The sequence below is a fragment of the Pseudophryne corroboree genome, chromosome 12 (genome assembly GCF_028390025.1).
Source record: "Pseudophryne corroboree isolate aPseCor3 chromosome 12, aPseCor3.hap2, whole genome shotgun sequence".
Classification (NCBI taxonomy): Eukaryota; Metazoa; Chordata; class Amphibia; order Anura; family Myobatrachidae; genus Pseudophryne; species Pseudophryne corroboree.
Window position 1 is genome coordinate 128,541,139 of NC_086455.1, and position 26,368 is coordinate 128,567,506.

At 46.8% G+C, this 26,368-nt stretch overlaps 1 protein-coding gene across 1 annotated transcript in view; it reads left to right on the forward strand.

The window, feature by feature from the left end:
- The window catches only part of SUSD6 (sushi domain containing 6), an 82,917-nt gene that overhangs the window by 22,099 nt on the left and 34,450 nt on the right, over nucleotides 1–26,368 (forward strand). The window contains exon 2 of the mRNA XM_063948017.1: nucleotides 4,704–4,872. Coding sequence (XP_063804087.1) covers nucleotides 4,761–4,872 — 112 coding nt within the window. The 5' untranslated portion in view covers nucleotides 4,704–4,760. The remainder of the gene's footprint in view (nucleotides 1–4,703; nucleotides 4,873–26,368) is intronic.

The following is a 26,368-nucleotide window of genomic DNA, read 5'->3' on the forward strand; positions in this document are numbered from 1 at the left end:
TGCAAAACATGCACTGTGTGGGGTAATGATGACCAAGTTTTCAGACCTATGCTATAACACAACACATTCAAACCAAGCTTGAAAGCAGGCTGGGAGCTGTAGTTCCACAACAGCTAGAGCCACAGGGCATTTTGGGTAATACAGATAACGGAACAGAAAAAGATCGCTTGCTATTAATGGAAAGGAAATGCTCGTGGACTCTGCTGGTTAGATGTGTAGATATGAATTGATGCAGTATGTGATCATTTTTGGCATTTGATATGACATTTTGATGAGGTAAATGTTGCTTTTTACAGTGACTCATTCATCCTTCAGTAACATTCAGTAGTTCTGCCTGCATATCATTTCCAGATATTTTAAGCTTGATATCTACTCCACCCCCCGTCCTGTGTTTAAAAGGGTACAGTCTCCTTATAAGGGAAAGTAGTTGCATGAACACAAGCGTAGTGTACATCCATGTTGTCTCTGTTAAAGGATAGAATAACTGTTTTTTTAGAAGGGCGTTTACATGTATTCTTTACCACCTTTGTGCACCAGCAACTCCATAGTCTTAGATGGGGGTGTGGGGGATTCGATTAGTCGCAATAATCTGTTTACAGGGGTAAACGCACCTAATTGCAATTTAACACAGCCAGGCACAATTTTGTGCTATTCTGCGAGATGCACAAATTAAAGTGCGTTAATCCTCCATAGGATTTAATGCACATTTTTCTTTGCCGTCCCTGAGCAGATGAAAAGCCCTATTTTAAGGTAAAACTGCAGGGACTTGGTTCAGTACCCCTGGGAAACCCCCTAATCATTTATTAGGCACATGACATGTCATTTTTGTTGTTATTCTGCAAAATGTGAAATATTTGGTAGTGTGGGACATGTGTTTTTAGCCTTGCGGGTGGGTGTTGCAGGTGTTTTTATAACACATTTGAAAAGTGGCAAAAATGACTCTCAAGCTACTTATACCCCTTTCACACAGAAGATGAAATTACCGGGTGAAGCAATTCCACCCGGTAATTTCATGTAACACACTGGTCCTTTTTCTGTGTGAAAGGGTCAACCCGTGTTGTAATTCCCGGGACTTCGACCCAGGAATTTACCAAGGTCGGAGACACGGGAATTAGGACACGGGTTGACCCGTTCACACAGACAAAATACCCGTGTTGTTCTGCAAATTACCGGGACGAAATTTTCGACCCGGTAATTTGCATGTCTGTGTGAAGGGGGGGTCAGGCAGATCCCGGCAAAACGACCCGGCACTGAAATGCCGGGTAATTGCCGGGACTTTCAGACATTTCTGTCTGAAAAGGGTATTACAGGCATCTTTGTGGACCCCAAATATATCTAGAACATTATGTAATAGAGCATTTTCAGTGAAAATACTTGCTTTTGATTTTACGCAATTTTAGACAAAAAATGATTAAAAATCAGCCATTTGACACCTTTTGAGAGCCCAAAGTAACATGGCCAACATCGTATAAAGTTACTGTGTGGCCGCTGGACTAAGCTGTTTCCAATTGAATTGCACATTAAGCGGCAGCGCGCATAGAAGTGGTCAGTGAAGTTACAGCCCATTAAGCGCGTTAATTCAAGCTGCGGTAAAGAGAGATTTTATTTCACTTAATTCAATCTGCCACTCAGTAAAACTGTTCCATTTTCACAGAATGCTCCAAATATTTCCTGCAGGCCAGGATTGTGACTTGCCATAACAGTGCACTCATTATTGCATAGGCCATCGTTTGGCTTTCATTCTAGCAGTAAATCTCTCACAGATGTTTGACCTCCTAAAGCAATTTGGGCCTTGTACACACAAGTCAGTCCCTCTGCGTCACACTGAGTATGCTTCTTACAGGCCCTACACATTAGGCGATTTCACTGAAGAACGTTCTCGTTCATTAATGAACGAGAACTCGTTCATATCGTTCAGTGTGTAGGCAGCAACCATGAACAATGCGCGGCACCGCATCGCTTATACATGCAGGCAAATATGGACAATCTCGTCCATATTAGCATGCATTGCTAAAAGCCGGGTGACGGGGGGGAATAAAGAAACTTCACCCCCGCCACCGGGTTGCCCGTCGGCTGTATCTGCCGTCGGGCAGCTCGACGGCATATGTATAGGGCCCATTAGTTACACTACTCCGGGAATGGTTCTGAGACAGTTTTAAGGTGCAGAAGGGGAAATTACAATGTTGAGGTGTCCCATGTAATACAAGGCAGTTAGCGTGTTGCAATGTAGGCTGCGTCACAGATAATGTCAGCAGAGATAGAAAAACTATTGTGCAGCTGCAGAAAGAAATACAACTCCCAGCATTGTCCTCAGCTGCACAGACATCCGCTGAGCAGCATGGGCTCAGTACTGTTTTCTGCATGTTTGCACGAAGCAGCACCATAGACTATGTAGCAGGTTTGGAGCCCTAAAGTTGTGTACACACGGTGAGATCCTTGCTATGCCTGATTTATACCCCTTTCACATCGCACAAATAACCCGGTATCGACACGTCAGTGTACGATGTGAAACCACTTTGCCCGAATTAGCGGGTCGCCTGACGCGGTAATTCAACCCGGTATAAAAGAAGGGTTATACCCGGGCTGAATACCGGGGCAGGTGCAGTGTGAATGGGAGCCGTGTCGATGCGACACGGCTCCCATTCACAGCATAGGGAGAGGCGGCGCAGGAGAGGAGCTCATCTCCCAGCGCCGCCTCCACCCCCGCCCCTGCTGCTATGGCAACCGACATGGTATATTGCCGAGTCGGAAAGCCAGCAAAGTAGAGCAAATGCCGGATCCCACCCGGTAAGGACACGTTTCTCTTCCCGGGTAGGATCCGGTATTTGCGATCTGAAAGCGGTATTAGACTATGCAATTTCCCTTGAACTCCCTCAGAGCCCAGATAGCACAGAATTTTACTATCTATACTTTCAATTTTGTCTATGTACGATTTTGACTAAGTGCCAATTTTAACTATACTGTGTACTAGATAGTCCAGATTGATTTGCCTGCAGTCTATCTAGCCTTGTGATACCGACCCCACGGGAGTGTGCATCGGATCAAATCGGTATCGCAAGTTGCCTAAAGGGCCCCATACACTAGAACGATAATTCCCGATTTCGGACATTCGGTCCGATATATATCGGATGAAATCGGGCATTTTGGAGGGGTTTCCGATCCGATGCGCGTTCCCGTGAGCATCGGATCGGATCCTCCAGATTGACCTGCTGCACTAGCTATCATGGCCGACCCCGCAGACATGGCTGGGATCGCACAATATACATCGTATGCAAAAGGACAGCATACGATATATCTTGGGCAATCCTGCCACCCAGGAGGCTGCCGGGGTGATCGCCCGCGACATGATGGTGGGACATGTTGCATAAGTGTATGGGGCCCTTAACACCTTGAGATGTGCACTAACTTTCCTTAAGATTTTGACTATATAATCAAAATCTTACAGATTTATCTCACCTTGTGTACACACCTTAAGAAAACAGACTGCACTGGCAAAAAAGTTCATTTAAGTCAGGGGTGGCCAGACTTTTGGAGTCGGCGATCTACTTTGAAAGCTAAAAAGCTTTTGTGATCTACCCGGGAGGAATAATAGCGCGCGCCGTAGACGCGCGTGCAAAAAGTGGGCATGGTATAACAAAAAGTGGGTGTGGTATAACAAAGTGGGCGTGGTATAACAAAAAAAGGGACGTAGCCTTGCTGCACAGAGTGTAATGACTGCCTCACACGAAATAACACACTGGCCCCCACAGGTAAAAACCTCAAACACACATGCCCCCACAGTGCCATGTGCCCACAGTGCCAGATATGACCCCACAGTGCCAGATATGACCCCACAGTGCCAGATTACAGATATGCCCCCACAGTGCCAGATATGCCCCCACAGTGCCAGATATGCCCCCACAGTGCCAGATATGCCCCCACAGTGCCAGATATGCCCCCATAGTAGAGCTCACCATTGCTGTGTGGTGAGCACAGCGCGCGCTTCTCCTGCCTGCCGCCCTGCTTTTCAGTCTGATCTCCAGCGGTGACTGCAGCGTGTATGTCTCAAATCAGGCGCCGGTCCGCAAGCTCTCATTGGCTAACGAACCGGCACCTGATTTGAGCCATACACTCCGCCGTCACTGCCGGAGACCAGACAGAGGGGCAGGGCGGCAGGCAGGAGAGGCGCGGCTTCGGGTGGCTGGGCGGAGGATCGCGATCGACTGTTTGGCCACCCCTGATTTAAGTGGAAACTGTTCAGTGTAATGAGATGTGAGGCCGGCTCAAAGCAGATTCATTTACATCTCTGCAATTTACAGATTATGCAGAAAATATAATTTTTTTATTACTTCCATTCTTTCAGGGTGTAAATCAGTGTTTTTTTTTTTTTTGTTTTTTTTTTCTCTTCTTCTTTTTTTCTTCTTCCCTGACAGTCTAGTACATGGGTCTTCATCCTGTGGCCCTCCAGCTGCTGTGAAACTACACATCCCAGCATGCCCTGCCACAGTTTTGCTATTAAGGTATGCTAAAACTGAGGCAGGGCATGCTGGGATGTGTAGTTCCACAGCAGCTGGAGGGTCGCAGGTTGAAGACCCATGGTCTAGTACAAAGGGAAGCTTGTAATGGTGTGACTCAACGATCAGTAGCGCCTATTGCTGGTTAAAAATAAATTGAGCAACCTACTTTATTTTCCTTTGTCATGACATGTCATTTCTTGTCTTCAGATCAGCTGCTGGTTGTCCTACCTGTTCCTTGGCCCGCACAGATCCAGGTCCAGGAAGATGTGCCACAGGATATCGCCCAGGAGAAGCCTGTGGTGTACTGTTTGGTCCTCCAGAAGAAGTGGGTTACTATTACTGCTGCTGTCCTTTCTGCCATACACCTTTAGTTCAGGTAAGGACATATTTGCTGGACTCCACACTTACCCAGTGTTGCTCACATCCGTAACACAATTGCATATGGTGATGAGTTTTCATCCATGGTTTTCCAGTTTATTCCTCAGGAGCAGATAGGAAGAGATCTGTGACACTGGCATTTTACCGGCATATGAGGAAGTTGTAGCTTTCTACATTTGACCTCCTAAGAAGAAGTCTTATTTCTCTCAGTAAACTGTGCTCGCAAAGACGATCATTGAATGGTGTATAGCTGACCACACACCCTAAGAGGATTTCAGGAAATGCGATAGTACTGTGACAGTATAGTTGGTAGAAAACTAAGGTCAGGAGTTCAGATCTTGCCCATGGCTTGTATGTGTGGGGTTTGTATGTTCTCTCCATTTTTTTTTTTAAATTATTTTTTTTTGCGGGTTTCCACCAGAGCTTCAGTTTCCTTACAAACTTCCAAAAACATACTGGTAGGTTAATTAACTTCTGACAAAATTAAAACTAGTCTGTAAATGCACATTTGTATGTCAGGGACTGTGGGGGATATTTAGCAAAGCTTGGAGAGAGAGAAAGTACCAACCAATCAGCTCCTAATGGTCATTTTTCAAACACAGCCTGTAATATGGCAGTTAGGAGCTGATCAGTTTATTTCTCTCCAAGCTTTGACGAAGCTCCCAGGTTATCCTGTAAGCCCCGATGAGGCAGGGACAAGAGGAAGACAGCACTGAAATAAGCCATGAAATCGTATCTGCCTCTGGTTGGCTTGGGCGTCTGAGGAGCACATAGCAGTTTGTAGCACTCAGTTGCTCAGCAGTGCTGCTATATAGTAATTTATTTTATTTATATAGTACTTTTCTTCAGTAGACTGAAGGCATTTTGCAGAAACCACAAACATAATACAGAGTTTTATTATTTGCATAAATACAAAAACAATGAACACAATGCAGAGGTGAGGCAGTCATTTTGTGTTATCCATTACATGGACTAATAATCCCAAACACGAAGGATCCAGGTAAGGCAGCCATTTTAGGCAAACCACATAGGATTACACTGGGCAGATAGGCAATACCCGGAAGAGATGACCCATAATTGGAATGGTACAAAATATTAGATGAGATGCACAATCCTTACAGAATCGTCAGAAGTTCAGAACCATGTATTGTACATCCTTTTTACACAAGAAGTACCAGGCTGTGTCATGACCTCTCCATTATCTGTGCCATTGGGAAGCCGTAAATATGGCACCTTAGGAATCCTTGTTTTGGCTGCCAGTCCTGGCATCCAGGCAGTTTTCTCTGCCAGATAATGAGCCTCATTTCAGTTTGTTGGATCTTATACAGTTAGATTAAAGTAATAGCATAGGGGACTGAGACGTTGTGACCTGAACTTTTATCAAAGAAAAGATATTTCCTTTTTTTTTTTTTTTTTAGTACTTCACATTCACATCACTTTAGCTTTATAGCACAATAGCTTGTCCTTGTTAATGTATGTTCTTCTAGAAGCCGTCTTTTAAAGAAAAGATGGTTTGCCATAAAAAGTGGTGGAATGTAACTTAATGTATTTCCACAGTTGTTTCGGGTCTCCATGTATCTTCCAATCTCCGTAGTGTTTAGCTCTCTGTAGTGTTCATGCTTTCAAAGCAAGGAAACCCTATTTTTTATCATTGTATTTGTGGAATTGGAAAATGAATAGCGATGGTGTTTCTCCTGTTAATGACATCATCTACTCCCAATGTACTCCTGTAAATCTTAAAGGAGATGTCCGACCATAGAAGTATTTTATTAGGCAATTGCCCTCCACCGGGTATCCACGCTGGTTTCTAGGGCCGAGCACCCGGGCTGTCCTGCGGCTATACACATTGTACAGTCAGACCACTTGACGCCTCTGGGCCTCTTGAGAGGGGAGTTTAGTACTAAAATACTACCATGTGGTAATTCTCTGTGTGCCACACCTAGCGTAGCAGCTTGGTAGCGTGCAATGTTATGCTGTCAGGTCAAGTTATATAGAAGCCTCTAACACATTGTTCTATACATATTGGGTACAGAGAAGCATGGAAGAGTGTCAAGGTTTCAGTTCCTATAAGGTGCGTCATATGTCTGTGACAGGATAAACCAGTTATCCCTCTAGTTCTGCTCTAGTATGTCTTGGGAGTGTTTTTCTTTTTCTCCTACAGCAGCAACCTGCTATCCTAACTGTTAAATCTTAGTGTTCACCTTTGTATCATACACTACTTTTATTATAATTTCCTGTATACATATTTCAGATTCTTATGGCCTGATGCAGTTGGAATTATGGCCATTTGCGCCACCATAAAATCTGCAAATGTGAAAACACTTTCTTGTGTTTATGACCTGGTTGTGTATAAGTGTATCTGGCTGTATGTATTTTCTGACCCACAGCTTGGCGCATATGCCGTGGTTACAGCTGGATGTACCTTGCCATATATACGCCTCAGCATATTACCATAAATCTGTTATTTGTAGGTTTCTAGGGGCAATACAATTCTTACATGGGAATTTTAGCTATTCGATTAATTTCCACAGGATTAGCCACGTTAAGCAGCTTCTCCCATGCTAACTGCTGGGAGTGATGCAGGTGTGGAGCACCCAGCACTTACAACCCGTCCTGAAGCCCTGCTTAATGCAGAATTCTTCTTGCAGCTCAGGAGGGTGTATCATCCACTGGGATTGTCTTTTGTGTGGTATCTGTCTAATTCAGGGATGGAGAACCTTCGGCCCTCCAGCTGTTGTTGAACTATACATCCCAGCATGTTTTAGCATGGCCAAATAGCAGCACTCTAGCAAGACATGCTGGTATGTGTAGTTCAACAACAGCTGGAGGGCCGAAGGTTCCCCATCCCTGGTCTAATTAGTCGAGGCTTTAAAAGGAAAGGGTTATCTATTGTCTGTCGTTTGATTCAGCGACCAATATAGTGTTGTGATATTTGTGGTAAGATGGTCTAAAATAATTTTGTATTTTTGATAGTAATAATGTATTTTCTCTGACGTCCTAGTGGATGCTGGGAACTCCGTAAGGACCATGGGGAATAGCTGCTCCGCAGGAGTCTGGGCACAACTAAAAGAAAGCTTTTAGACTACCTGGTGTGCACTGGCTCCTCCCACTATGACCCTCCTCCAAGCCTCAGTTAGATTTTTGTGCCCGGCCGAGCTGGATGCACACTAGGGGCTCTCCTGAGCTCTAGAAAGAAAGTATAATTTAGGTTTTTTATTTTACAGTGAGACCTGCTGGCAACAGGCTCACTGCAACGAGGGACTAAGGGGAGAAGAAGCGAACCTACCTGCTTGCAGCTAGCTTGGGCTTCTTAGGCTACTGGACACCATTAGCTCCAGAGGGATCGACAGGCATGGAACTGGCCTTGGTGTTCGGTCCCGGAGCGCCGCCGTCCCCCTTACAGAGCCAGAAGCAAGAAGAAGTCCGGAAAATCGGCGGCATGAAGACTTCTGTCTTCACCAAGGTAGCGCACAGCACTGCAGCTGTGCGCCATTGCTCCTCATACACACTTCACACTCCGGTCACTGAGGGTGCAGGGCGCTGGGGGGGGGGCGCCCTGAGCAGCAATAAAAACACCTTGGCTGGCAAAACAATCACAATATATAGCCCCAGAGGCTATATATGTGATAATTACCCCTGCCAGAATCCTTAAAAAAGCGGGAGAAAAGTCAGCAAAAAAGGGGCGGAGCTATCTCTCACAGCAGACTGGCGCCATTTTTCCCTCACAGTTCCGCTGGAAGGAAGCTCCCTGGCTCTCCCCTGCAGTCTACACTACAGAAAAGGGTAAAAAAGAGAGGGGGGGCACTAAATTTAGGCGCAGTAAATATTATAGCAGCTATAGGTGGACATAATTCAGTTAGTCCCTGCATTTTATAGCGCTCTGGTGTGTGCTGGCATACTCTCTCTCTGTCTCCCCAAAGGGCTTCTGTGGGGTCCTGTCCTCTATTAGAGCATTCCCGGTGTTGTGTGCGGTGTGTCGGTACGGCTGTGTCGACATGTTTGATGAGGAAAATTATGTGGAGGCGGAGCAGATGCCCATAGTAGTGATGTCACCCCCTCCGGGGCAGACACCTGAGTGGATGGTTTTATGGAAGTGTCGACTCCTTACACAAAAAATTTGCCGACATGCCAAATGCGGGACAGCCGGCTTCTCAGCTCGTGCCTGCCCAGGTGTCTCAAAGGCCATCAGGGGCTCTAAAACGCCCGCTAACTCAGATGGCAGACGCAGATGTCGACACGGATACTGATACCAGTGTCGACGACGATGAGTCAAATCTAATGTCCACTAGGGCCATTCGTTGCATGATTGAGGCAATGAAGGAGGTATTACACATTTCGGATATAAACCCAGGTACCACTAAAAAGGGTATTATGTTTGGGGAGAAAAAACTACCCGTAGTTTTTCCCCCATCTGAAGAATTAAATGAAGTGTGTGAAGAAGCGTGGGCTTTCCCCGATAAAAGATTGGTAATCCCTAAAAAATTACTAATGGCGTTCCCTTTCCCGCCAGAGGATAGGGCACGTTGGGAAACACCTCCTAGGGTGGATAAAGCGCTCACACGTTTGTCTAAAAAGGTGGCACTTCCGTCTCCCGGATACGGCCGCCCTAAAGGAGCCTGCGGATAGAAAGCAGGAGGCGATCCTGAAGTCTGTATATACACACTCAGGCATTTATACTTAGACCAGCTATTGCGTCAGCATGGATGTGCAGTGCTGCCACTGCATGGTCAGATTCCCTGTCAGAAAATATTGACTCCCTAGACAGGGGACACTATTCTCCTAACCATAGAGCATATAAAAGACTCAGTCTTATACATGAGAGATGCACAGAGGGAGATCTGCCGGCTGGCATCTAAAATAAGTGCATTGTCCATTTTCTGCTAGGAGAGGCTTATGGACTCTTCAGTGGACAGGGGATGCAGATTCCAAAAGGCACATGGAAGTTTTGCCTTATAAGGGTGAGGAGTTATTCGGGGATGGTCTCTCAGACCTAGTTTCCACAGCGACAGCTGGGAAATCAGCATTTTTACCCCAGGTTCCCTCACAGCCTAAAAAAGCGCCGTTTTATCAAGTACAGTCCTTTCGGACCCAGAGAAACAGGCGAGGAAAAGGCGGGTCCTTTCTGTCCAGAGGCAGAGGTAGGGGAAAAAGGCTGCAACAAACAGCAGGTTCCCAGGAGCAAAAGTCCTCCCCCGCTTCTTCCAAGTCCACCGCATGACGGTGGGGCTCCACAGGCGGAGCCAGGTACGGTGGGGGGGCCCCGCCTCAAAAATTTCAGCGATCAGTGGGCTCGCTCACAGGTGGATCCCTGGATCTTGCAAGTAGTATCTCAGGGATACAAACTGGAATTTGAGGCGTCCCCCCCCCCCCCCCCCCCCCCCCCCCCCCCGCCGTTTCCTCAAATCTGCCTTGCCAACGACTCCCTCAGGCAGGGAGGCTGTGCTAGAGGCAATTCACAAGCTGTATTCCCAGCAGGTGATAGTCAAGGTGCCCCTACTTCAACAAGGGCGGGGTTACTATTCCACACTGTTTGTGGTACCGAAACCGGACGGTTCGGTGAGACCCATTTTAAATTTGAAATCCTTGAACACATACATAAAAAAGTTCAAGTTCAAGATGGAATCGCTCAGGGCGGTTATTGCAAGCCTGGACGAGGGGGATTACATGGTATCCCTGGACATCAAGGATGCTTACCTGCATGTCCCCATTTATCATCCTCACCAGGAGTACCTCAGATTTGCGGTACAAAATTGCTATTACCAATTCCAGACGCTGCCGTTTGGACTATCCACGGCACCGAGGGTGTTTACCAAGGTAATGGCGGAAATGATGATACTCCTTCGAAAAAAGGGAGTTTTAATTATCCCGTACTTGGACGATCTCCTAATAAAGGCGAGATCCAGGGAGCAGTTGTTGGTAGGAGTAGCACTATCTCAGGAGGTGCTACACCAGCACGGTTGGATTCTGAATATTCCAAAGTCACAGCGACGACACGTCTACTGTTCCTGGGAATGATTTTGGACACAGTCCAGAAAAAAGTGTTTCTTCCGGAGGAGAAAGCCAAGGAGCTGTCATCTCTAGTCAGAGACCTCCTGAAACCAAAACAGGTGTCGGTGCATCACTGCACGCGAGTCCTGGAAAGATGGTGGCTTCTTACGAAGCAATTCCTTTCGGCAGGTTCCATGCCAGAATCTTTCAGTGGGACCTGTTGGACCAATGGTCCGGATCGCATCTTCAGATGCATCGGCTAATAACCCTGTCTCCAAGAACCAGGGTGTCTCTGCTGTGGTGGCTGCAGAGTGCTCATCTCCTAGAGGGCCGCAGATTCGGCATACAGGACTGGGTCCTGGTGACCACGGATGCCAGCCTTCGAGGCTGGGGGGCAGTCAGTCAGGGAAGAAACTTCCAAGGACTATGGTCGAGTCAGGAGACTTCCTTGCACATAAATATTCTAGAACTAAGGGCCATTTACAATGCCCTAAGTCAGGCAAAACCCCTGCTTCAAAACCAGCCGGTACTGATCCAGTCAGACAACATCACGGCGGTCGCCCATGTAAACCGACAGGGCGGCACAAGAAGCAGGACGGCAATGGCAGAAGCCACAAGGATTCTCCGATGGGCGGAAAATCACGTGCTAGCACTGTCAGCAGTGTTCATTCCGGGAGTGGACAACTGGGAAGCAGACTTCCTCAGCAGGCACGACCTCCACCCGGGAGAGTGGGGACTTCATCCAGAAGTCTTGACACTGATTGTAAATCGTTGGGAACGGCCACAGGTGGACATGATGGCGTCCCGCCTAAACAAAAAACTGGAGAGATATTGCGCCAGGTCAAGGGACCCTCAGGCGATAGCGGTGGACGCTCTAGTGACACCGTGGGTGTACCAGTCAGTTTGTGTTCCCTCCTCTGCCTCTCATACCAAAGGTACTGAGAATAATAAGAAAACGAGGAGTAAGGACAATACTCGTGGTTCCGGATTGGCCAAGAAGAGCTTGGTACCCGGAACTTCAAGAGATGATCTCAGAGGACCCATGGCCTCTGCCGCTCAGACAGGACCTGCTGCAGCAGGGGCCCTGTCTGTTCCAAGACTTACCGCGGCTGCGTTTGACGGCATGGCGGTTGAACGCCGGAGGATGTCATTCCTACGCTGATTAAAGCCAGGAAAGATGTAACGGTTAAACATTATCACCGCATATGGCGGAAATATGTTGCTTGGTGTGAGGCCAATAAGGCCCCAACAGAGGAATTTCAGCTGGGTCGATTTCTGCACTTCCTACAGGCAGGAGTGACTATGGGCCTAAAATTAGGCTCCATTAAGGTACAGATATCGGCTCTGTCGATATTTTTTTTCCAAAAAGAACTAGCTTCACTACCTGAAGTTCAGACATTTGTAAAAGGAGTGCTGCATATTCAGCCCCCCTTTGTGCCTCCAGTGGCACCCTGGGATCTCAACGTGGTGTTGAATTTCCTAAAATCACATTGGTTTGAGCCACTAAAGACCGTGGATCTAAAATATCTCACGTGGAAAGTGGTCATGTTATTGGCCTTGGCTTCGGCCAGGCGTGTATCAGAATTGGCGGCTTTGTCATTTAAAAGTCCTTATCTGATTTTCCATATGGATAGGGCAGAATTGAGGACTCGTCCCCAGTTTCTCCCTAAGGTGGTATCTGCTTTTCACTTGAACCAACCTATTGTAGTGCCTGCGGCTACTAGCGACTTGGAGGATTCCAAGTTACTGGACGTAGTCAGGGCCTTGAAAATTTATGTTTCCAGGACGGCTGGAGTCAGGAAACCTGACTCGCTATTTATCCTGTATGCACCCAACAAACTGGGTGCTCCTGCTTCTAAGCAGACTATTGCTCGCTGGATTTGTAGCACAATTCAGCTGGCGCATTCTGCGGCTGGACTGCCGCATCCTAAATCAGTAAAAGCCCATTCTAGAAGGAAGGTGGGCTCATCTTGGGCGGCTGCCCGAGGGGTCTCGGCTTTACAACTTTGCCGAGCTGCTACTTGGTCAGGGGCAAACACGTTTGCAAAATTCTACAAATTTGATACCCTGGCTGAGGAGGACCTTGAGTTCTCTCATTCGGTGCTGCAGAGTCATCCCCATGGTCCTTACGGAGTTCCCAGCATCCACTAGGACGTTAGAGAAAATAAGAATTTACTCACCGGTAATTCTATTTCTCGAAGTTCGTAGTGGATGCTGGGCGCCCGTCCCAAGTGCGGATTGTCTGCAATACTTGTACATAGTTGTTGTTCACAAAAGGGTTATTGTTATGAGCCATCTGTTGAGAGGCTCAGTTAAATTTCATACTGTTAACTGGTTATGGTATCACGAGTTATACGGTGTGATTGGTGTGGCTGGTATGAGTCTTACCCGGGATTCAAAATCCTTCCTTATTGTGTCAGCTCTTCCGGGCACAGTATCCTAACTGAGGCTTGGAGGAGGGTCATAGTGGGAGGAGCCAGTGCACACCAGGTAGTCTAAAAGCTTTCTTTTAGTTGTGCCCAGACTCCTGCGGAGCCGCTATTCCCCATGGTCCTTACGGAGTTCCCAGCATCCACTACGGACTACGAGAAATAGAATTACCGGTGAGTAAATTCTTATTTTACTATCACTTAATGAAAGTTGAGCTGTGTGTTTTGCTGCTGGCTAACGGGCCCTACACACTGCGCGATTTTAGTGAAAGATATGAACGATCTCGTTCATTAATGAACGAGATAGCGTTCATATCTTTCACTGTGGAGGCACCAGCGATGAAGGATGCGCGGCCCCGCGCTCGTTCATCGCTGGTGCCCCGTCGCCTGTGCATGCAGGCCAATATGGACGAGATCGTTCATATTTGCCTGCACTTCTATGGAGCAAAGGTGTCTATGCAACTTTGCATAGACACCTTTGGAGAAAATGATGTGAAAAATGTAACATTATCTGTCTCCATTTTATCACTCTCCAGGGATAAGTACATTTGCCCCTTAGGTTGGTTACACACAGTCATGACAGAGCGGCTGAGTCAGGTAAGTATACACACTTACCAGTCAGCTGCTTGATGTGTCAGTCAGGACACCCAGCTGGGGCGTGCATTTGAATTTGCTCGCCCAGTTGGGATGTCAACCCCTGCAGCAAGTGTATGGTGGTCGGCGGACCACCCGTACACACAGCCAGATGTGTTAGATGTATCGGCTGTGCTGCACAGCTGAGGCAATATGTCTGTGGACGACGTTGTTCAGACAGATCAGGTTTACGCACTCGCTAACGGGCTTGCGATGTATCGCCTAGTGTGTAGCCAGCTTTAGTCTTTCAGTCAAACGGTTATTGGAGTTTTTTAAGCAACGTGATCATAAAAGCATTCAGAATTCAGCCAGGGATTATGAAATGTGGGATTGTTCAATTGAATAAATAAATAATAAACCCCTTTTATTATTTAATATTGCTAATTAATGCAGTTTGAAGTAAGTATGGAAATAAACTGCAGCATACCATAGTCAGTTCTCATTTGTAGAGTTTATGCTCTCCAGTTGTCAGATTGTGCTTGTATGATTTCTTATATCCTTATTTCCCATCTCTATGTCTGGCATAGAATGTATGATGTCCATTGATGTTGTGGAGAACTAGTGCTAAGAAGTTCTAATCTGGATGTGAAGTGCACAAGAGCCACAGTGTGTTTTCCGCAGCAGCTGTTTAAGGATCTGATTGATGCTTATTGTAACCCTAAAACATACAGATACAAGCAGCTTCTGTATTTGGGGATCAGGCTCCAATGTAATTAGCATTCTAATGGGAGCAGAAGTAGGGTCCAATAGCGTTAATTGAGATTGAAAGCCATGAGCTGTTTTACATGCCCAATCTCTCTGTATGGGGCAGAGCTGTGCCCATTGTGAATAGATGGGGGTTTCAGGTCACTTGGACACGGTGGTAGATGAAAACCGACAGTAGTTTATTGAACAGAATGGATGATAAACAGCCCAGCACTCTTCAGTAATGCAATCCAAAAGCACTCTTCGGTAATGCAATTAAAAAGGACAGTCCTCACAATGAAACCCTGGCAGAGCATCACCTCTTAAAGTGGGTACACCCTGGTCGATATATCGGCCGTTCTATTGAACGGCCAATATATCACGGGTCCGCCGGCCAGTGTGTACTAGCGATATGTCTGTGAAATCCGTCGTTCACAGACCTATCACGTCTGTCCTGCAGCACAGCTGACGGCCATTATATCTACTGATATATTGGCTCATCGCTGTGTGTGTACGGGCGACCAGCCGGCCGCCCGTACACATGCTGCAGCTGCCGGGAGTGATTGACAGCTGAACTGGGCGGGCGTCTGTACACGCCCGCCTGGTTCATGACGTCAGTTCCTGACGGATCGGGCAGTGTGTTTGCTCAACACACTGCCCGATCTGTCCATAGATATATCTGCCGATCATTTGATCTGCAGATATATCTATCAGTGTGTACCCACCTTTAGCCTAGGGCAGGCATTCCCAACCACAGTCCTCAAGGCACACCAACAGTGCAGGTTTTAGTGATATCCAGGCTGCAGCACAGATGGTTAAATCAAAATAACTGAGCTACTAATTAAGTCACCTGCGCTGAAGCCTGGATATCACTAAAACCTGCACTGTTAGTGTGCCTCGAGGACCGTGGTTGGGAATGCCTGGCCTAGGGTCAGTGACTCCTCTCTCTAGCCCTCACTATAGCATTAGCCAACCTTTCATCACACTCCTAACTTCCTCCCCCCCCACCGTGGGAATGCCCTGCCCAGGGGGAGTTACCAAAAGTTCAGATTGGTTGGGTCTTTGCAATATCCAGCCCCCACTACCTCCCCTAAATGTCATCTCTCAGGTGTCATCCTGCAGGGACTGACTCCTGGCTGTCTGGCATAGCTCACTGTTGGACAATAGGGAGTAAACAGAAGGAACAATGGTACTTGAAATCACTAAACCCTTGAGTGTCCCTGTGGTTTAAGTAAACAAAGATTGCTTCTGTTGAACAATAGTCTTGGGTACTTGACCTGATAATCTATACTGAATGTAGATAATTATATAGAGGGACATGGGTATAAAAAAGTACATGTTCAACTGGTTTTGTTTAGGTGGGAAATAAAGCGTATAGCAATATTGGCCCTCATTCCGAGTTAATCGGTCGCAAGGCGAATTTAGCAGAGTTACACACGCTAAGCCGCCGCCTACTGGGAGTGAATCTTAGCTTCTTAAAATTGCGAACGATGTATTCGCAATATTGCGATTACTAACTACTTAGCAGTTTCAGAGTAGCTCCAGACTTACTCTGCCTGTGCGATCAGTTCAGTGCTTGTCGTTCCTGGTTGACGTCACAAACACACCCAGCGTTCGCCCAGGCACTCCCACCGTTTCTCCGGCCACTCCTGCGTTTTTTCCGGAAACGGTAGCGTTTTCTGCCACACGCCCCTGAAACGCCGTGTTTCCGCCCAGTAACACCCATTTCCTGTCAATCACATTACGATCGCCGGAGCGAGGAAAAAGCCGTGAGTAAAAATACTTTCTTCATAGTAAAGTTACTTGGCGCAGTCGCAGTGCGAACTTTGCGCATGCGTACTAAGCGGATTTTCACTGCGATGCGATGAAAAAGAACGAGCGAACAACTCGGAATGAGGGCCATTGTCACAGACCTCTCATTTCCTCACACCCATCTCTTGCACAGCAGATTATCCTGGTGATTGAAGCTTAATAAGGGATCAAGTGTTGTGTGTCTAGCATTGCAGGTTTTCATCTAGTGTTGTGTGTCTAGCATTGCAGGTTTTCATCTAGTGTTGTGTGTCTAGCATTGCAGGTTTTCATCTAGTGTTGTGTGTCTAGCATTGCAGGTTTTCATCTAGTGTTGTGTGTCTAGCATTGCAGGTTTTCATCTAGTGTTGTGTGTCTAGCATTGCAGGTTTTCATCTAGTGTTGTGTGTCTAGCATTGCAGGTTTTCATCTAGTGTTGTGTGTCTAGCATTGCAGGTTTTCATCTAGTGTTGTGTGTCTAGCATTGCAGGTTTTCATCTAGTGTTGCTCTATGTTAAACACAGTTTTTATGACTCTCTATACATAGCACATTTTTATATAAATGCGAAAACCCTCTTTCACTCATTCACTGACGCATCATTAATTCTCTTACTTCCCAATATGTTAGGAAGCTGTAATTTTACATAGGTATTCTTCAGGTGGGAAATAGGAAAACTACGTAATCAGAATTTTAATAAACCTCCCCGTAGGGGATGAAAAGGAGGTTGACATAATGACATCATTACCAAGGCGTGGATTGCGTTGCATGAGCGTATAACTCTCAAGCGGACAATTGATCAAAATTTGGATTGCACCTCCACTGTGTAGAATTTCATTAACTACAAAAATGGACCTGTCACTTTTTACCGTATCCGCTCGGGTAACGCCAACACCCATGGATTAATATTTACTTACATTAAAAGTCTCAAATTTATATCTCTATAGATTTACCAAATTATTAACACTCGTGTACAGTGGAAGTACAGCTGTGAAAATCATGAACCCCCGTGAGAAGAATGGGTAGAACAGCTAGTTCTCAAATAAAACATGGCACATGACTTTCCCTGGCAACATAACACTTGCTGGATCTGTCATCTACACTTGGGGCTTTATAGACAGATCTTTAATGCTCATTTTAGTTACTTCATATTTGTCTAATTCTCTTTACATGTTCTAATGAGTCAAAAATGTTTAAAACCAGAGCTACCTAGGAGTGGCTTGATCCCAATACAATGGGTAGCATCTTCTCTGACCTACTCAGGTATTACTCTCACTGGGAACCCTATGGACCTGTATGGATTTAATATCGCCCAGGCAATTCAGCACATTACAAATGATCTTGGAAAGGTTGGGTCATCTAACCCTTTCTTATCTGGGACAGGCTAATCTGGTCAAGATGATCACATTTCCCAGATTGCTCAATTTGCTACAAGTACTACTATTACTACTCACCCAGCGAGATGTGAAATTGATTCCTGTGCAACTCGTTCTTTTATGACATAGGGGTCGACCCCGTGTGAATCCTCTGAAATTATGACAAACTAAACGGTGGCATTAAATTTGCCGATATATTATGTTTTAGTCACGCAACTCAGCTACGATATTTGACCAGCTCCATGTCAGGGAATTATATGCGAATACCAATTTACGATCCCAATTTTTAGATAATTATATCATTTCTTGCTTCTTACCCATACATGACCATGACTTGTCCTCTGACTACCAGGGTAATCCCCTTCTTTGGAGTACACAGAAAACATGACATCCAGAGACACTGCTAGTTCTTAACATTTAGCATTTCCCTTTATTCCAAAACCTGGAATTTCAGGGCGGCATGGCCTCCTATCACTATTATGGGGATAATGCACTCCCTATGTAATTTTGTTCATATTGATGACAAGAGACCCCAGTTATACTAGGGGGCAGTGGCTAAATATGAAATTCTTTGCACTTTTCCTGTAACATACAAGCCCAGCACTACACCTCTACTGTGATTAGGGTATTAAAGGCACTCGATTGGGATAATCCATTTGATAAACTATTAATGCGGGAACCCATTTTTTTATGTATCCCTTTTTTAATGTATCCCTGGCAAATGCTATTGCCGTCTCACGAGCTGGATTGGGACACTGGCTTGTCCACTTTCCTACATTTTTATTCAGGACTGTTCTTACTACAGATGTGTCCTCTTAGAAAAACGCAGGCGTGTCCGGGGGGAAACCGCAGGCGTGGCTGGGCGAACGCTGGGCGAGTGTGTGACGTCAAAAGCCGTCCCTACGTCGTTAGAAACAACGCACACGAAGAGTAACTACAGGGCTGGTCTTGTTTTGCACAAAATTATTTTGCAGGCGCTCTGCTGCACAAGCGTTCGCACTACTGCAAAGCAAAAATACACTCCCCAGTGGGCGGCGGCAATGCGTTTGCACGGCTGCTAAAAACTGCTAGCAAGCAACTCGAAATGACCCCCATGGTTTTGCCCAACTGCTAACAAATTTGCTGCTGCGGCAATCAACTCTGAATTACCCCCCTTGTCTCTTTCTATGCAAAGAATGATCTAGAAAAGCTACTCACTGACCACCTGGTATGAGTTGAGGATACTTAAGGGTGACCTTCTAGAGCAGGGGTGGGGAACCTTTTTTCTACCAAGGGCCATTTGGATATTTATAAAATCCTTTGGGGGCCATACAAAAATTATCAACTTAAAAATGAGCCTGCCCCCAGTAGATATGCCCCCAGTAGTTACAGTATGCCCCAGTAGATATGCCCCCAGTCAGTAGTTATGCCCCCAGTAGATAGACTCCCTGTCCTTTGTTATGCCCCAGTAGATATGCCCCTAGTAAGTATGCCCCCAGTCACTTGTTATGCCCCATTAGATATGCCCCGTCACTTGTTATGCCCCATTAGATATGCCACCAGTCCGTTGTTATGCCCCATTAGATATGCCCTTTAGTAGCGACGCTTAGACACACACACACATTAAAAGAAGAAAAAAAAACACAATACTCACCAGCCCCGCTCCTGCTTCCGGACTGTTGCCCTCCGCCTGGCCGCTCGCTCCTCAGAACTATGGGAGAGAAGTCATGACATCTCTCCCATAACACCACACAGCAGCACATGCACGCTGCCAGAGCCGGAAGCCGGAGCTCAGGAGTGAGCTCCTGCCTCCGGCTGTTACTGAGGGTAAGAAGCCAGGTGCCCACTAGTAACAAAATCTCAGCGGCCCGGCTAGGTGAGCCTGGCCGGGCCGGATCAAGTGTCTCTGCGGGCCTTATACGGCTCACGGGCCTGAGGTTCCCCATCCCTGTTCTAGAGTGTATGTTGCTATTGGATACCTTCAGAAACGAGAAGCGAGTGTCACTTTGTGTTGTCAAATTTGTACTATAACCATTGTATTTATATACACGTCAAAAGAATTACAATATATTGATGTCTGTTGTCTTCTATTGCAAACTACTTGACTTGTTGACCACTGTTTATTTTTTACATAATTTTGATTTTCGTGTACAATATCTTATTTATGTATGTACTATCATGATTCAATAAAAAAAAAAATCAGGCTAGCTGAAGCCAACTTTGCAGGAAGACTTGTAACACCACAGTGACCAAGCTGTTCTGTTATAGATGTCAGATTAGTGGACCTGTATCTACTGGAAACCCCAGAGCAGTGAGATAAGCTTTCTGTAGAACCAGTCCGCTTCTAGCTGTGGGCACAGAGCAAATGTCTCTAGTGGCCCCTTTAAAAGGTTTGATGCAACTCTCCCTTTGTGGGACAATGTCATATCTTCATATCGCAGTTTTAATTTTATTTAATGACCGCCAAAGGGGAGTTGGAGGTCGTATGGGTGGCACAGATGTGAGCAATGTATGTGCAGAAGGTTCTAATATCTAACATTTGTTTGACTCCCATTACATATGCTTAAGCTAAAAAAGTTGCTTTAGATGGTCATTTAGAATTTCAATTAAGGGGGAGTTAAATTAGCAGTGGTTATTTACAGCAGGCTAATTGATCCACCAGGACTTTTCCATTAGCCCCGAAGGCAGCTTGCAGCACTTAACAGGGAATTATTTGTTTTAGTCCGAGCAGTCCCAAAAAGAATCCCCGATAAGTAGCTCAATATCGGGTTTCACATTAACAAACAGGCCCAGGAACTTATCCCAGATACTATGGGTTAACGCCTATTAACAGTGTCGCTTACCAGGTGAGACAAGTGGGCTCTAATTGAATTGCCTGAGCTCTAAAGCTTGATGTGGCTAATGAGCACTGTTTTATAAATTGTATTGACAGTCCTTGTCTAAAATGGGATTGGTGCTGTAAGCCGTTCAGTCAAGTGACTAGGTGACGCAGTAACTACTACCACATGAGGAAGATACTTTTCTGTAGTGATAATTGGGAACTGAGAGTATAAGAGCTGCAGTGATACTTTGAAATGAGTCAGTGTTGTCCTGACCTCAACTGTGGTAACGTGGGGGTAGGGGGAGAGAGACATACAGAGCAGATGTCTGAGACTATAAATGAATGCATTTACACACCAACAATTCACTGTTACACTAATGCTAGCCATACATCAGACCAACTTTCCTCCAACTCTCCAACCATCCAACTTTTCTGTCCAACTAAAACAGTGCTCTACACATCTAACCAAATTTTCAGCAGACCAGCCAACATCTCTCCAACTTGGGATGTCACATAAATATGCGGACAGTGACCGTTAGTGGAATGCGGGGGTGCCGTGACCGCGGGTGGAATCTGGGGGTGCCGCGATCGCACACGTGGGGGGCAGTGACCGTGGGTGGGGTGCGGTGGTGCTGCAATCGCTGGGGGGGGGGGGTGCCGCAGAAATACACAAGTCCTTAAATTAATACAGTATTTAATGCTCAGTATAGGGCAGCTGTAAAGTTAGCACTGTCACCGCTCTGGATTGGGCAACACCAAGTATGGTGAGGGCAGGTGCATGTACTGTAATTGCAACTAAGGTGGATCTCTTGCTGGTGCAGGAGGACCGGTGCAATGCGACACAGTGATAATGCCAATAAGCAGCTCTAGCCAGGCCTTATAGCTGATAGTACTTACTGTCATTCATCCCCGTAGCGCAGGGGTGGGGAACCTCCGGCCTGCGGGCCATATAAGGCCCGCAAAGCCGTTTGGTCCGGCCCAGTGAGACACGCTGCCGCTCAGTCCGGCGGCAGCGTGTCTCAGCTGTCACTACACGGAGGAGAGCATGGCTATTTTTGGGCGGCTGCGGCGGCGTGTAGGACTTGAAACCAGCCGCCGGTTCGTGAGCCAGAGTCAGAGCTCGCGGACCGGCAGCCAATCAGGAGCCGCGGCTGCCGGTCCGCGAGCTCTGATTGGCTCTCGAACCGGCGGCTGGTTTCGAGTCCTACACGCCGCCGCCCAACATAGCTGCGCTCTCCTCCGTGTCCCCGCCGAAAGGAACGGTAAGCAGCACGGGGGGCGGGGGGGGCATCTGTATACCTGGCACTGTGAGGGGCATCTGTATACCTGGCACTGTGAGGGGCATCTGTATACCTGGCACTGTGAGGGGCATCTGTATACCTGGCACTGTGAGGGGCATCTGTATACCTGGCACTGTGAGGGGCATCTGTATACCTGGCACTGTGGGGGCATCTGTATACCTGGCACTGTGGGGGCATCTGTATACCTGGCACTGTGGGGGCATCTGTATACCTGGCACTGTGGGGGCATCTGTATACCTGGCACTGTGGGGGCATCTGTATACCTGGCACTGTGGGGGCATCTGTATACCTGGCACTGTGGGGGGCATCTGGATACCTGGCACTGTGGGGGGCATCTGGATACCTGGCACTGTCAGGGGCATCTGGATACCTGGCACTGTGGGGGCATCTGGATACCTGGCACTGTGGGGGCATCTTGATACCTGGCACTGTGAGGGGCATCTGTATACCTGGCACTGTGAGGGGCATCTGTATACCTGGCACTGTGAGGGGCATCTGTATACCTGACACTGTGAGGGGCATCTGTATACCTGGCACTGTGGGGACATCTGTATACCAGGCACTGTGAAGGGGCATTTGTATACCAGGCACTGTGAAGGGGCATTTGTATACCAGGCACTGTGGGGGCATTTGTATACCAGGCACTGTGGGGGCATTTGTATACCAGGCACTGTGGGGGCATTTGTATACCTGGCACTGTGGGGACATCTGTATACCTGGCACTGTGAGGGGCATCTGTATACCTGGCACTGTGAGGGGCATCTGTATACCTGGCACTGTGAGGGGCATCTGTATACCTGGCACTGTGAGGGGCATCTGTATACCTGGCACTGTGAGGGGCATCTGTATACCTGGCACTGTGAGGGGCATCTGTATACCTGGCACTGTGGGGACATCTGTATACCTGGCACTGTGGGGGACATCTGTATACCTGGCACTGTGGGGGGCATCTGTATACCTGGCACTGTGGGGGCATTTGTATACCTGGCACTATTGGGGGCATATGTGTATCACGTCCCATTTTAACTGGCCACACCCATTTTTTGGGCGCGCCGGGGGCAGACTTGTATGGCCCCCGAAGGATTTTATAAATATCCAAATGGCCCTCGGTAGAAAAAAGGTTCCCCACCCCTGCCGTAGCGGCTACAGTATTGTATATGAAGTTGCAGCCAACTATTCAGATTACTTAATACATATTTTTATTTGGACTGCTTTCATGTTGAACTCTGGCAGGCAACAAACAAGTGCTTGTATTTATTTGGATTTAAATGAAATTGTATTTTGTGTTTAGAATTATATTGTATATGGTAAATGTGACTGTCTTATTTATTACTAATATTGTCAAGACTCTGTTCTCTCTAGTATATGTTACACTTATTTACATTATCATATTGTATAAAAGTGGCAAATGTGGCTAGAATTTACTACTAGCACTCTCAGGCCACATCTCCACCCTTCTCTAAGCTATATTGGTGTGAGTATACACGCTTTGTAGTCCTGATGTAAGCCTGTCTCATATGGTAGCGTTGTACAGCTGGATGCATGTTGAGCTGTGTCTAACTGGGCATATGTACTTTAATGTGCTCTTTCAGGTGAGCATTTACTGCCTATATTTGTGTGTGCCAGTGTGTACTGATTTGTGGCAAGAGTTGCACCAGTAACTGACTAAAGTGTTCAGCTTCAGCCTAATCACTGCAAGTGCTACCTAACAACAGAACTACATCAGTTGCTGTTAAAAGGTTGTGACAGGGGCAGCCCGGCAGTAGTGTTGTACTGCCGTAGCTGTCCCTGATCCTCCTCCCGCTCTGCCGCCACTGCTGGGTGTCCCGGTGTGACAGGGGCAGCTTGGCAGTAGTGTTGTACTACCGTAGCTGTCCCTGGTCCTCCTCCCCCTCCGTCGCCACTGCTGGGTGTCCCGGTGTGACAGGGGCAGCCCGGCAGTAGTGTTGTACTGCCGTAGCTGTCCCTGGTCCTCCTCCCCCTCCGCCGCCACTGCTGGGTGTCCTGGTGTGACAGGGGCAGCCCGGCAGTAGTGTTGTACTGCCGTAGCTGTCCCTGATCCTCCTCCCGCTCTGCCGCCACTGCTGGGTGTCCCGGTGTGACAGGGGCAGCTTGGCAGTAGTGTTGTACTGCCGTAGCTGTCCCTGGTCCTCCTCCCCCTCCGCCGCCACTGCTGGGTGTCCCGGTGTGACAGGGGCAGCTTGGCAGTAGTGTTGTACTGCCGTAGCTGTCCCTGGTCCTCCTCCCCCTCCACCGCCACTGCTGGGTGTCCCGGTGTGACAGGGGCAGCCCGGCAGTAGTGTTGTACTGCCGTAGCTGTCCCTGGTCCTACTCCCCCTCCGCCGCCACTGCTGGGTGTCCCGGTGTGACAGCAGGGGCAGCTTGGCAGTAGTGTTGTACTGCCGTAGCTGTCCCTGGTCCTCCTCCGGCTCTGCCGCCACTGCTGGGTGTCCCGGTGTGACAGGGGCCGCTTGGCAGTAGTGTTGTACTGCCGTAGCTGTCCTTGGTCGTCCTCCTGCTCCACCGCCACTGCTGGGGATCCCAGTGTGACAGGGGCAGCTCGGCAGTAGTGATGTACTACCGTAGCTGTCCCTGGTCCTCCTCCTGCTCCGCCGCCACTGCTGGGGATCCCAGTGTGACAGGGGCAGCTCGGCAGTAGTGATGTACTGCCGTAGCTGCCCCTGGTCCTCCTCCCGGCTCCTGCTCCACAGTGCTGCCCAGCAGGCAGTGATTGTGAAAGAAGTAGGCGGAGATTGCTGGCCAGTGTCTGCCTGCTTATCGCTCAGTTGGGGGGAAAGTTCCTCCTACACCTGAACGATTAATTGGGAAAATCAAAAGTTTGATTTTTCCAACTAGTTGGACCAACCGTTTCTGGCCGTTTTTTAGCGTGTGTGAGCAAACTGCTGATAATCGTTTGCTCCCACACACTGCCAGATTATCTTTCCAACTAGCCAACTTGTACGTATGGCAGGCATAAGTATTGGCTGACTTATAAAAGCTTTATGAAGATCCTCTGCTTTTACAACCTGCATTCCCTTCTAGAATTCTGTTGCGTACACACCCTGCTGCACATGGTGAACTCCAGGAACTCTCTGTCTGTTCTCAGGAACCCACATACAACTCATCTGTGCTTAGCAGTGCTAGATGGGAACAGGGGTGGATAGAACAACCGGCAAAACAAAAATAGAAAGAAAATAAACACATGACCGTAAATAGGTCTCTAAAATACATTTTGTTTATTAGCTTAAACTACAGTAGTCCTTTTTAGTCTTTCACGCTCTGATTTTAGTCTTTGTTCTGTAACAATGCTCCAGCGTCCTTTTTTACGCTGCTGATAGATTTTCCTTGTGTGAAGTGATGTGGGTGGCACTGCCAGTTACATGTCCCCAAGAGATCACTCAGAGAACAAACAGTCTGAGAAGCTTATAGTAACAGTCAGTAGCATGCTGTGCTTTCCTCAGTGGGAAAGCCCCAGTACAGCAGTCACAATACAGTAAGACTCCTCAGTGTTAATGTTCTGTACTTTACGTATCCATTACACAACATTTGCATTGTCAGTGAATTGTCTGAAATGTAAAAAAAATAAATAACTTGGCATTGCAATGGCTACAGTGTAACACCAGCTAAAAACACAGCTCAAAGCCTGGTGAGGGTGACGTAAGGGTGCCCATATGCATTTTTGTTGTGTGTTAATATACGATACAGTAACGCTAAAATATATATATATATATATACACACACACACACACACACACACACACACACACACGCGTATTTAAGGTAAAGAAGAAACATAGGGGCAGATGTATGAACCTGCAGAAGGCATAAGGAAGTTATAAACCAGTGATAAATGCAAGGTGATAAACACACCAGCCAATCAGCTCCCATATGTAAATTAACAGTTAGGAGCTGATTGGCTGGTGCATTATCACCTTGCACTTAACACTGCTTTATCACTGGTTTATCACTTCCTTATGCCTTCTCCAGGTTAATACATCTACCCCAGTGTTCTTAACACTCATTTATCCCCAATTAATTGCAGCACACTATGCTAAACTGCACCAATTGGGTACTAGCGTTACTGAATCATGTATGTGTATGTGTGTGTGTGTATGTATGTATGTATGTATGTATGTATATATATATATATATATATATATATATATATATATATATATATATATATATATATATATATATATATATATATATAATATATATATATATATATACTGCTCAAAAAAATAAAGGGAACACTAAAATAACACATCATAGATCTGAATGAATGAAATATTCTTATTAAATACTTTGTTCTTTACATAGTTGAATGTGCTCACAACAAAATCACACAAAGATTATCAATGGAAATCAAATTTATTAACCCATGGAGGTCTGGATTTGGAGTCACACTCAAAATTAAAGTGGAAAAACACACTACAGGCTGATCCAACTTTGATGTAATGTCCTTAAAACAAGTCAAAATGAGGCTCAGTAGTG